The sequence below is a fragment of the Ictidomys tridecemlineatus genome, chromosome 5 (assembly GCF_052094955.1).
Source record: "Ictidomys tridecemlineatus isolate mIctTri1 chromosome 5, mIctTri1.hap1, whole genome shotgun sequence".
Lineage (NCBI taxonomy): Eukaryota > Metazoa > Chordata > Mammalia > Rodentia > Sciuridae > Ictidomys > Ictidomys tridecemlineatus.
In genome coordinates this window covers 118,814,382-118,826,832 of record NC_135481.1, presented here as the reverse complement: position 1 = coordinate 118,826,832, position 12,451 = coordinate 118,814,382, and the positions used below count along the sequence as shown (strand labels likewise).

General features: G+C 49.4%; 1 protein-coding gene across 7 annotated transcripts in view; it reads right to left on the bottom strand.

The window, feature by feature from the left end:
* Window positions 1-12,451, bottom strand: part of Eml1 (EMAP like 1) — a 161,879-nt gene that overhangs the window by 116,330 nt on the left and 33,098 nt on the right. For 2 of the 7 annotated variants that reach the window (XM_078050835.1, XM_078050839.1), the window contains exon 1: window positions 1,943-2,109. The exons of 3 other annotated variants lie outside the window; for them this stretch is intronic. In XM_078050835.1, coding sequence (XP_077906961.1) covers window positions 1,943-2,009 — 67 coding nt within the window. In that variant the 5' untranslated portion in view covers window positions 2,010-2,109. Of the gene's footprint in view, window positions 1-1,942; window positions 2,111-12,451 lie in introns of those variants that run through there. 2 more of the 7 variants (XM_078050836.1, XM_078050838.1) reach the window with 2 other exon arrangements.

Below are 12,451 nucleotides of genomic sequence, written 5' to 3'. Positions count from 1 at the left end.
CGATCCTCCTGCCTCAGCCTCCTCAGCCCTGGGATCACAGGCGTGCGTCACTGTGCCAGGCTCCAAATGTTACTCTTGCTTCAACTTTATTCATAAGGCAAACCTCACCCTGCACAATACAGAGCTAATAAGAACTTTAAAAAGTCACCCAACAATATTTGATCTTGTTTGATCTTATTGTTTGATTGTGAGGTGATTTTTCTTAAACTGGTTTAAAAACACATCATGTTTAAAAATAAGCTTAAACTGGATGCGGTAGGGCACGCCTATAATCCCAGCGGCTCTCGGCAGGCTGAGGATCGTGAGTTCAAAGCCAGCCTCAGCAAAAGCAAAGCACTGAGCAACTCAGCGAGACCCTGTCTCTAAATAAAATACAAAATAGGGCTCAGTGGTGGAGTTTCCCTGAGTTCAGTCCCCAGTACCTCACCCAATAAAAGAAAACACCAAGCTTAAGAGCTGGTTTTTACTTTCTTCTAGACATATTACCAGTAAAATATCATACCAATATCTCCAGGCTGGCAATTAACAGGAAAAGGCAGAAAACCAAAACATTCATGAGTCTTTGTGTAAGCCAACTTCATGACTGAATTTCTATTTAAGAACCATATAACCAGACTCCCGAACAACTGCTCAAATAAAAATATCTACAGTCACTTTCATATCCAAGTCAAACTGTCAATGATACTGCTGCCCACATACTAATTTTTGAAAGGCTTTATGGCTGGAAGTCATTTCATGTAATTTTCAGCCGCATGCCCTTTACAATTAAGGCAAAGAGAATTCTACCATAAATATGGATCTTGGAGATCAAAAATAGTAATTTGTATATGATCAATCATAAGTCAATTAAGGAAATTACTCAATATATTAATTGAAGAAGGGAATCAACCTGCTGGCATCCCACCACTGGACTATCAAGTACCCCAGTGGCAACAGTACCAAATCCATTCTACCCAGCCATATGAAAATCACAAGCTGCAAACCTGTCTGAGTACACACTGTCATGAAAAAGATGATAAATTTCACCAGAGAGTGAGAGGAAAAAAACAAAAAAAGAAACTCAGTATACAGGATGGATCAACACACTCGCTACTCTTTACTGCTACAGTGATACCTCTTGTTTGCAAACAGGTGTTAGGTCTCCCTAGACTACAATTACAATGAAAAATCTCTCCAGTTGCTCAAGACTCTAGAATTCAAAATTATCCCGACTGTAATGTAAGCATATTCTACAAAATACACATTTTTTTTCCTTTAACAAACTTTGGGGGGTCCTCTGATGAAGCAATAACCCCAACATGTAAAAAAAAATAGGTGGTAAACTTTTGTGCATGAATTATCACACATCATGTTCTGATAATACATGCAGCGTGCTGTGAAAATCTGTTTCAGCCCTGCTAGTGAGACCAGAACTCTTCCAAGCATGCAGGATTGCATATTTGTTGACACGATGCCCTATGCACAGGTAGGAATGTTTCCTTCTTGTAAAAAAATGCAACAAAAAACTATCATCCCGTACGCCAAATAAGACGCAGCACCCTGGGGCCAGTCCTCGCCGTCTTTGCGCTGAAAAGCTCCGGGCTGCGCGGGGCTGTGGGGCGGCCCGGGCGGGTCCGGGGTCCCTCTGCAGCACACCCGCGCATCCCGGGAGTCGGCCGGTGCCTGGGGCTGACCGCCGGGCGCGGCGTCCAGGGCGCTGCTCGCCGGGGAACAGGGCGGCCGCGCCGCCGCTCCTCCCCGGGCCGGGCCGGGCCGCCGGCCTCCCCGCCGCCTCCCGCGCTTCCCGCCGGGGTCCGCACGCCGGCCGCGTGCGCGGGGCCCGGGGCGAGCGCGGCCCCGCGGCCCCAGCACAATGCGCCGGCGGCGGCGGGAGCGGGGCCCCCGCGCGGCCTCCGCGGCCGCCGGGCCTGGCCCCCGCGCGCCGCCCGCCGCGGGCCCTCACCGTTGCAGAACTGGAGCAGCGAGGACGTGTCGTACAGGCTGCTGTAGCTCGAGAAGCCGTCCTCCATGCTGAGGCCGCGGGCCGCGCCCGCTCCCGGCCGGCCGCCGCTCACCCACACACTGAGCCGAGCCGCGCCGCGGCGGCGCTGGCGCTGGGGCCGGCCCTGCTGTGGCGGCGGCTGCCGCCGGTCACCATGGCAACCGGCCCGCCGCCGCCGCCGCCGCCGCCGCCGCCGCCCGCGCTGCCCGCGCCGCCCGCCAGGGGGCGCCTCGGCGGCGCGGGGACGTGGCGGGCGGGCGCGGCGGCTGCCTCCCGGCCCGGCCCTGCAGCGGCGGGCGGCCTCGCGGGGACAAAGGGCGAGGCCGCGAGCAGGGGCGCGGGACCCTGCCCACGCTCGGCGGACGCGCTGTCCTCGCGCCGTGCGCAGCTCCGGGACCCAGCGCGGACAACTGGCCGGGCGCCTCCCGGGGCCGCGTCCTCCGAGCGCGCCCTCGCCGCCCGTTTCCCCCCGCGGCGGGCCCTGCCTGGGCCAGGACAGCGCGCAGCTGCCACCCTCCGCGGCTTCCCACCCAGGGCAGCGCGGCCCGTCACAGTCACAGCCTCGCATCTGCCTCCATTCAGTCAGGGCGAGGCCGAGGGTCAGGACAAAGTACCGTAGCGGGAGAAGCGCGCCCATCCGCGAGTTTGCAACTTTTCCTGCCCCTGTTAAAGCTAGGTCAACCTTCCGAGCTAACTACCCACGGCCAGAAGTGATGACAGAGCGGGCACTGGCGGTGAGGGGGCTCTAACCCCGATGCACTTGGTCCAGAAGCGACAGTGTGACGTTTACACCTCTGATGCACAACCACTCGTCGTTGAGTTATATGGACAAATCTTAAGTTTTAGGTGTGAACCTGTGTAGGTTGAACATAGCGGGGGATGTATGAGCTATTGTTAGGAAACTTTTGGGCCTCCCTAGGTCTGGAGGCCTGTCTTTCTGGAAACTACTAGAGTAGATATCAGTAGATGGCAGGGTGGGTGACGCGGTCGGTCTGTCACTCTGTGTGTGGCCCATTTAGTTTATGGGGAAACCAGGCTACTGTTAGGTGCTGCAGGCAAAGGGGGACATTTAAGGCCTGTTCTTTAAGGAAAACAAGGATTGTTGACAAAGGACGATATATCAAGAATAAAAGCTGAAAGACCTAGGTGGGTGAAGGACAGTGGGCAGGACGTCCTAAGGATGTTGCAGGAAAGAAGGCCAGCAGGACCTGCAGAGGGGCCAAGAAGCCTGCCCTGCCTGGTGGAAATGGATGGCTCATGTAGCAGACATTCGCAGAATGAGATTGGACTGAGGGCCAGGAGCCAGAGGAGAGAGTTCCAAGAGCCAGGGGGGACTAAACAAGACCCTGCAGGAGATGGAGGGCTATGTGGAGGTTTTCATGGGTGCACATGCTGATGAGAATGGGGCTGGGAGCTGAGTCTGTGTGTGACCTGGACACCAGGGGTCAGGGACTGCTGCTGGAGCAGCCTAGGGTGTCTTGAGTGTTCCAGAAATGAGCACTGAGGGCCTGGACAGAGGAACCAAGGTGGACCTGGGGGATAGGCAGGGACAGCGGAACCTCCAGTGAGGAGTGCCCTGTGGCAGCTGGAGTGAGAGGGTTGGGCTCTAGGAGTCCTTGGCAAAGAGTTGTAAGTGAATTCTCTAAAGGAGAGAGTGGAAAGTCAGAGGGGAGCTGGGGCAGAGCTTGGCAAGGGGGGGAGAAGGAAATTCCAAAGGAGCAGTTGGAGAGGCCAGAAGTTCCTCGGAGGATGTGGTGCAGGAAGCTGAGAGCACAGACAGCTTCCGGGGGTGAGTGCTTGGCAGGGTCCTCCGCAGAGGGCCAGGGAGGATGCAAATGGGGAAAGACCCTTCATCTGGTGGCAAAAGGCTCCCAGGTGACCTGGAGCATCTCAGGGAGGCAGTGGGAATGGAAACCAGGTTCCTGGATGCCAAGAGGAGGACACATGTTTGAGGACTTCATCAGGGAAGGGAAATGAGAGCCCAAATGACTTGGCCAAGTAAAGGTCCCCCTGTCCCCTGCATTTCTAAGAGGCAGGTGCTGTGCAGAGAGAGCTTCCAAAGAGTGACACGGAACACAATGAACATTCTGAGTTTGCCCTCCTGTTTTCTCATTTGCCACCCTTCCCCTCTTCGGTGCCCATCTTCACACTCTCTGTTCAACCTCCCAGTCTCGAGCTTCAGGATCCAGGGGAGGTTTGGCATAATCCGGGCGTGGCATTTCTGAACTAGGAAGGGAAATGTTAACTATGAATACATGATTAAAAGTTGCTTCTCTTGGGTTGGGGCTGGGGCTCAGAAGTACAGTGCTCGCCTAGCATGTGTGAGGTGCTGGGTTTGATCCTCAGCACCACCTAAAAAATAAAGAATTGTGTCCACCTATAACTACAAAATAAATATTTTTTAAGAAGTTGCTTCTCTTTAGTGACTTTTTAAAAAATATTTATTTTGTATTCCTGACTTTGAATGGTAAAAGAATACTATCTGGTCACCACAGCTGAGGTTTGGAAGTAAAGGAAATTCAGAAGTGGGAAAGGAAAACTCTGTTTAAAAGTTCAGCTGCAAATTTGAGCTGGAGATTTTCTTAGAAGATATTAATTCCACTAGAGTGGAATTATAAGAACTCAGTCCACTTGCTTTTGAGTCAATAAAGATCATCATTACACTCAACCTAGGGTATCCAACAGCTGTGTTTTTCCCACAATGATAAAACCTTAGGCTTAAAAAAAATTAGAATCATTTCAAGCATATTAACATTAAGTCAATTAGGTTTAATCTACATGACACTAAAAAAAGAATTCATGGAGAAAGTTCAAGAAAAATCTCTGAAGATTTAATTAATAATGTGTGATATTTTTCCCAATTATTTTAACAGACTGTGATTCCACATCATTTTGAGGTAATTTGTGGCCTAAGCCCGGAAAATGTTGTCATTGTAATAAATGATGTACTCTCTGTAGGACAATGTAACCATAGTGTTCAGTGGAATTAATAACAGCATTTGTATAATGTGTGAAAAAAGAGAAAAGAAAGTAGGAGCTCTGTAGCCTTTATTCATAGAGAGCAATAAAAAAAATTACTTAAAACATGAAGCCTTGCACATCTATTGTTTAATGAAACCGGCTTCCAAGAACATTTACACAGTGCCAGACACCAGGCTTGGGGCCGAAGGTGCAGCACAGAAAACATGGAGACTTTCCAACTGCAGGTGGCCGTGAACTCAGGTTATAGGGTTGTAATCAGCACCTTAAAAATGAAATAGAAAATTCCACTTCTGGGTATGTTCTCACAAGAACTGAAAGCAGAGACTTCATAGGTATTTGTACACCCGTGTTCACGACAGCATCGTGCACAGTAGCCCAAAGTAGGAAAACCAAGTACCCTCCAATGGACGATGGGAGAAGCACAAGGCGGGAGAGCCGGACCACGGAACATTCCATTTTTAAAAGAGAGGGCATTCAGACACGTGCTATGGCATAGATGAACCTTGAGGACATAGTGCAGAGTGAAATAAGTTGGTCCCCAAAGGACAAATGCTACAGGACTCCACTTATATCAAGCTCTAAGAGTAGGCAAATTCATAGAGATGGAAAATAGTATGGTGGGTGCCGGGGGGGCACTGGGGAGATGGAATGGGGACAGAGTTTCAGTTTGGGATGATGAAGAAGTTCTGGAGAGGGATGGTGGCAATGGTGGCCCAATGATGTGACTCTGCCAATGCCTCAGAGCTGTACCCTTAAAAATGAATGTAATGGTCAATTCTATGTTCTCTGTTTCCACAATTTAAAATTATGAAATGGACTAGAGAGTTGCCACGGGTACTGAACATAGTAAGAACACATATTTTTACTTGGATTGTGAGTCTTTCCTTTAAATGCAGCTACCTGGGCCTAGTTGAAATTTAAAGCCTGTTCCCCCAGGAATATGCAGAGGTATGCTGATGGTAAAATAGATACATAATTACAAATAATAAGTGCTATGAAACAAAAATGGAAGGATTCCAGTAGTTCTGGAGGTTCCGAATTGGCCTGAGGAGGAAATTGAGGGACCAGAGGGGAGCACTGAGCTGGGGAGTCCACTTCTGGCAGATGAAGGCGCCAAGAAGCCCAGGACTGCACTGTGGTAGAGGGGGCCTGCTCACAGGAGGGCTCGGAGATCCTGTTAGGGGCTGTGGTTTCTAAGACCAAAGTTGACCTTCAGTTGCTGTAATAGGCTGAATTATGTCCCCTCCAAATGCCTGTGCTGAAGTCCTAACCCCCAGGACCTCAGAATGTGACCTATTCAGAGATGGGGTCTTTACAGAGGCAATCAGGTAAAAATGAGGTCATTATACTGGGGCATAATCCAATGTGACAAGTGTCATTAGAAGGGGAAATGTGGACACAGACAATTTCTCACGGAAGAAAGATGGTGGCCAGGGAGAAAACTGTGTCTACAGACAAGGAGGCGGGGCCTGGACCTGGTCCTTCCTTTGCACGTCTGAGAAAATAACCTTGCCCACGCCTTGATCTTGGACTTCCAGCTTCCAGAAAGACAGCAAGTGCCTGTTGTTCAACTGCCTAGTCTGTGGTCTCTTGCTCGGGGAGTTCTAGCAAGACCCTTCTGTTAGCATAGAATCTCAAAACCAAGAACCAGCAATGCCACCTTTCATTACTGATATTAAAATATGAAATATGCTTTCTCATGATGAAATCATCACTCCACACCGTGAGAGTTAATCACCAATTCTTAGCACTGATAAGGGACATTAAGCCCTGTGAGGTCCCACCTGCCTCCAATGCAGCTGTCGTTTCTACGGCATCGCTGACAAGTGGTCACTCAGCTCCTTTCACAAGTTGAAGAACCTCAATGATTAAATAGACTGTTGCTTATTTTTTAGCCCAAATCGCCCTTGTCAAAGCATCCTTTGCAGGTCCTGCTTTTGTCTGGTCTATTCGATCTCCCTCTGCCCTGGTTCAAGTTTTCATCTATTCTGAAATGTTGCAATGGTAATCGGGGGCTTAAGCCCCCAGCTCAGCTTCATTACTCGAGGGTTAATTTGCCCAAAGAGACAAGGTACTTGATGTCATTTCATTCTCTGTTGCCTACTATTAAGTGCAAGCATCTTGGCATAGACTTTGTCCTGCTTCGAAGGCGTTCTTTGGCATCCAACACCCCTGTCACACCATGCCATCCGCAAACTCTAGCTCACGGCTCTCAGGGACATGTGTTTGAATACTCTGGACCTCAGTCAGCACTGTTCCCCAGTCCCAAGTGCCCGCCTTCCTGGCCCACCAGCACCCTGACTGCCTGGTCAGGTAGGCATGAATGGGCCTCTGTAGGCACAAGCAAGTCTACCCCTTGTGCTTCCCTTATGTATCCCTAATGTCAATCCATCTCAGCCCGTGGGACCCTGTGTCCACTCTCCTGGGAGATCACATGCCTCTAACACCCATCATGCTTGACACAACGTGGAATGTAGTTGGCAGTGAGAAAAAAAGCTACTGAATGAATGAATGAGCCCTCCAGACAAAATTGGCCGCCTGTTACACTCGACAGACTTTCAAAAGCTTGGAAGACAGCCCTCGTGTCTCAGAGTAACGTCCCCATTTCCTCCCTGTCCATCATGTGACAGCTTCTAGACCCTCATCTGCCTAGATGCATGTGCCCCTCCTCCCCAAGTCCTCTCCGCTGATCCTGGTACCCAGAACTACACAGGACAACCCCAGAACGCTCTGACCTGGAAGCACTTCCCTTTATTACCTTCAATATTATGAGTCTATTGATGCACCCAAAGTTCATATTGATTTTTTTCTTTTTGATCAGCCAGGATGTGGGCTATTGTTTCACATTGAACTTCTGGTCAATTGTAGACCCATCAGTCTGTTTGAGATGAACCGCTCTTGGGTCTTCTCCATCCTATACTGAGCTAATTAATTTTTTTCTATCCAAAGACAGGATTTATCTTTATCCCTGTTAAATGTCATCTTATTGGTTTCCATCCATCCTTTTACAACCAAAATCTCTTAAACTCTTAAGTCTGACATGTAACACATCAGCTCTGTGACAACAGAGAATGTGCCATAATAGACCTGTTAAGTTCTCCTCACCCTTGTCATTGGATGAGCACATCCTCAGGGTAGGATGGGGACAGAGCCCTCGGGCAGCACTGGGGACACCTGCCTGCACCTCTAATCATCCATTTGCTTATATCTGGGCTCTTGCCCAGCTTTTTGCCCACCCTGCCCACCTTCCTCCCTTTCGTTCAGGAGGTTGGAGAAGAATTTCCGCCACGGCTCTGGAAACCCAATCTAGTAACACCATGAGGAGAGGAACTTGGTCGGCTTGGCTCTGAGGAACTACCTTTCCTGCCAAGTGTCGACACACTAGCTCTTCAAAGATCTGCTGAAATCTTTGCTCAGAACCAATATTAATATCCAACATATCATCTGTGTGTTCCAGAACCCAGCTTCTCCTGCTCTTTGGGAAATGATGAGCTTTTCTCCCTTCCCAGTTTTCTGCGACTCCCATCTGGCAAAATGAAAGGTGGCTTCCGGAGGCCTGGAGAAGGCAGCTGCAGTCCCCGGCCCTCGCTGGCCTTGGACTCCTGCCGACGCCTCCCAAGGGATGCTTCTCCTAACCCTCCGTACTGTCATCCTTGGAGAAAAAGAAGTCCATGAAACCAAGTCCCACTCTGCACACTGGCTTTCAGGATCCTTCATGGTCCCATCCGTGAGCTTCTAGTTCAGATGCTCTTTGCCCTCAACAGTTCTCTCTGCTTTTCATTTCCCCCAAACCCCTTAACTGCCTGCCCCAGGGGCTTTTGCCCATGAGATTCCTGCTGGTAGAAATGTCTTTCCACTGGATCTGTGGGATCCCTGGCCTTGCCCCTGGCTGGGAGCATCAGGCATGGTAGCAGCTCTATAGCTCAGCTAACAAAGCCAAGCTCCTGGACCACCAATGTCACTGGGATGGGCCACAGTGGAGGAGAGGTATGGCTGAGAAGCAGTACTTTCTGCTCAGACAGCCTCATCAAAGGCCACTCAACTCCATTATTCTACTACAAAAATGTTGACATCGCAGAGCCATGAACATTGGAGCCTCTTAGATAATTTGTTTATTGTCCAAGGAGATGTGACATCTCTTTATTATCTAAGAAGCCCATGGCCTTTTTACCCTAATAGGCTATTCAATCCAACATGTCCTTAATGATTTACATTCATCCAAAGAATTTACATGTTTCAAAGTATCTGAAATGAAGCGGAAGATCAAAAGCAACAGTTGGTTGGTTTTCTCTGCTTAGGAACATCATCCCATTCAGAAAACGCGTTGTCGTCCTTGTCTCTACAGTAAGTGCCACAGAACATTGTGAATCTTTGGCTGTGGCCTCTCCACCAAATCATGTCATTTTGGGGGCGTTTGGTCATTTGCTCCATTGTGCCGGCTGTGAAGTTTCACGGCCGTTCTTGGCATACCACAGGCTAACCACAGAGTAAATAAGCTAATATTACAGCAACCACTCATTGCAGGGTGCCTGGGACAGCCGGGCTCCGGCCTGTGTCCTGGCTGATGGCTCACATCTCCCCTTGACTCGCTCAAGTATTCTGGTAGGGATGATAAAACATATGGTCATCCTAGCTGATGTGGGAAGGCTTAGGATCCGTCCACACTGTGCGCCACAACAAATTATTTTAGATTCCTGCAGGCACATTAAAAACGCCATCAGAAGCTGCCTTACAGCATCAAAATGGCAAGAAATAAAGTTGCCAGTCATCTAGATTTTTATCAGAGAAGTCAAGGGGAAAAAGGCCCACTTCTGAGGTTTGCCTGGGGCCTGCTCACCACGTGGCACCTGGTGCTCAACCTACGTGGGAGCTGCCAAGAATGAGCAGGAGGTGGGCTCAGAGACGGGGGGGTGGGGGGGTGGGGGGGTGGAAGGAGTCCCCGGGAAAATGGAGCGGGTCAGGGATAATCATGTCCACAGAAGGCCGCCTGCGGTGCTATTTCAAGAAAGGCAAATGTGTACCAAAAGGAAAGATGACGTTTGGAAGTGGCAGTGGCTTTGTGGAGGAAGAAGAGTGAGGGGTGGCGTGGGAAACCAGGGAAGGGAACGGCCCCCTTTTAGTCTGAAGCCTTGTAGAACTATTTGGTTTTTTAAAAAAAGCACAGTATGCGACAAGGCAGATTTCAAACTCACTCTGAAAGTCCCTTGTACGTTTTAATCTAAGTCCTCAAGCTCCCATTGTGTATTTGCTCCTGATTGTGAGTTCCGTCCTCGTCCACGTTACAGACACCTGCAGAGCCATCTTCTGAGGCTGGCGACTGTGCCCGCCAAGTCTCAATTCCAGCCCCAAAGGGACCTTTCCTTTGAGTAGGGAAATCTTGGATGATGAAAGATCTATATGCCTTTTTATTTTGCTTTGCATTGGAGCTGAGTTTCCAAAAAACTCCAAATACGATGTAAATCAATCAAAGTCAGGAAAAATGTGTGGCTAAGGCTGGCGATTTTAAGGTGTCCTGGGATAAATTTTCCAGGAAAAAGTATATTCCTGCATGAGATCATAACGCGTCAAGTTCTGTTTTCATATACTGTCCACTTGCTGAGACATGGAGGTGGGAGTCAAAAGGTAACTGGAGAACATGTTCCCAGGCAGCCTCTCACCCTGTGAGGACAGCGGGGGTTCCCTTAGGACCCTCTTACTAATGACAACAAATTGGAATTCATTTTCATTCCATATACTGAGACGAGGCCATTAGTTACATTACCATATGCCCTCTTGTGACGTCATTCAGTGGTTTGAAACTCAACTCCGTCCAGTGAACTTAGTAGCAAAACGAGTGTCTCTACATCCTGGGGGCTCAACCACGATTTCTCAGGCTTTCTCTTTTCCTCCATTTATAACAGGTAAAATTGCTTCCTCCCTGCATCATCTCCAAGAGCACTGGCAATGGACAGGGAAGCTCTTCTGTAGAGTCATCCCTGGTTGACCACAGGGAATTGGCTCCAGGATCTTGCTAATACCAAAATCAGGTTCCTTGAATAGAATGAAGAGGTATTTGCCTGTGCACATCTTCCTTGTGGTGGGTGTGTGTGTGTGTGTGTGTGTCTGTGTGTGTGTTTGGGGGGCAGTTACTAGACGTGGACCCCCTGGCCTCACACATCCTCCCCAAGGGCTCTTCCCTGAGCTGCACCACCGATCCTATATTTTACATTACTTATAATACCACATAAAATGCGAATCCTATGTAAGTAGTTGTGGTATGTATTGTTTAGGGAATCGTGACAAGAAGAAAACATCTGCATAGCTTCAGTACAGACACATTTTTTCCCAAATATTTTCAATCTGCGGTTGTCAGGATCTGTGGGTGTGGAACCACAGATACAGAGGGCCCGCTCTCCTGTACGAGGAGCTGTGCTACCTGCTACGACTTCACGTTTGCTCACAGGACATTTTATGGCACCATTTTAGAGCAGACGGAAAATAATCTCAAAGATAGCTGAAGTTTAGAAAAACCATCTGCTTTACTTGGAAGAGTATAAACACACACCGTATCATGAAAATGTGCTGTACAAATGCTCTTTCTCCCAAATGTTACTTTCTGAGCCGTAGCTGTTAACACTCCTATAGTGTCCTGGACGGATCTACAAAATGTTTTATTCAAAGTCTTTGTTTCTCTCCCCAAACTGCCATTCCATGGGAAATGAAGGAAGTTAATAACGACATGCCCACTTCTGGCACGCCTTCCCTAATACCATATCACAGTTACATTAAGTGAATACATAGCCCAGCATTCACAGCAGATCCCCCACCGTGGTCATGCCGAGCTGTCGAAGGGAAGCCATAATCCAATCGCTCCCCAGCCCAAGTCCTCAGGGGCTCACTCAATCCCACAGCCCACCACATGATGAGGAAACCCAGCCTGTGAGCCCACACTAACAGGGCCAGGCCAACCTTGCTGGCATGGGATCTACCTTGTCCACTGTGCCTCAGTCTCCCTGCCTGAGAAATGGACCACCCCGTCACCCATCTCACACTTGGACTTGGGCTCTCCCTTCCCATTGTTCCATGTTTTCCCTAGTCACTGTCTCTCAAGGTTTATCTCAAATGCCACCTACCCTGGGAGCCTTCCTCCCAGATGTCCCTTCTGCCTCCCGGGACCTATCCTGGTGTGTTCTCGTGACCTTGCCTGGCTCACCCACTGGGTGCTGCACTCCCTAAGAACAGAGCCTGGACCATTCCCAGATGCTTGGTAATGAGCAGTACATTGACCTGATGCCCAGCCACAGTGCTGTGCTAGGGCGGGGCTCCGGTCACTGTCCATGAAGGCTGTGACGTTCTGCCTCCATGGCGTGGCAAGCGCACCCGCAAGCTGCACTCCTGGTAACATGGTGGTCCTCAAGTGCATGGTGGAATGAAGAGAGAAGCAAACTCTTTTTTCTTTTTGTATTTTTTTTTAAACAGAAAAGCTCTTTATGATAACTGGACTAGTTT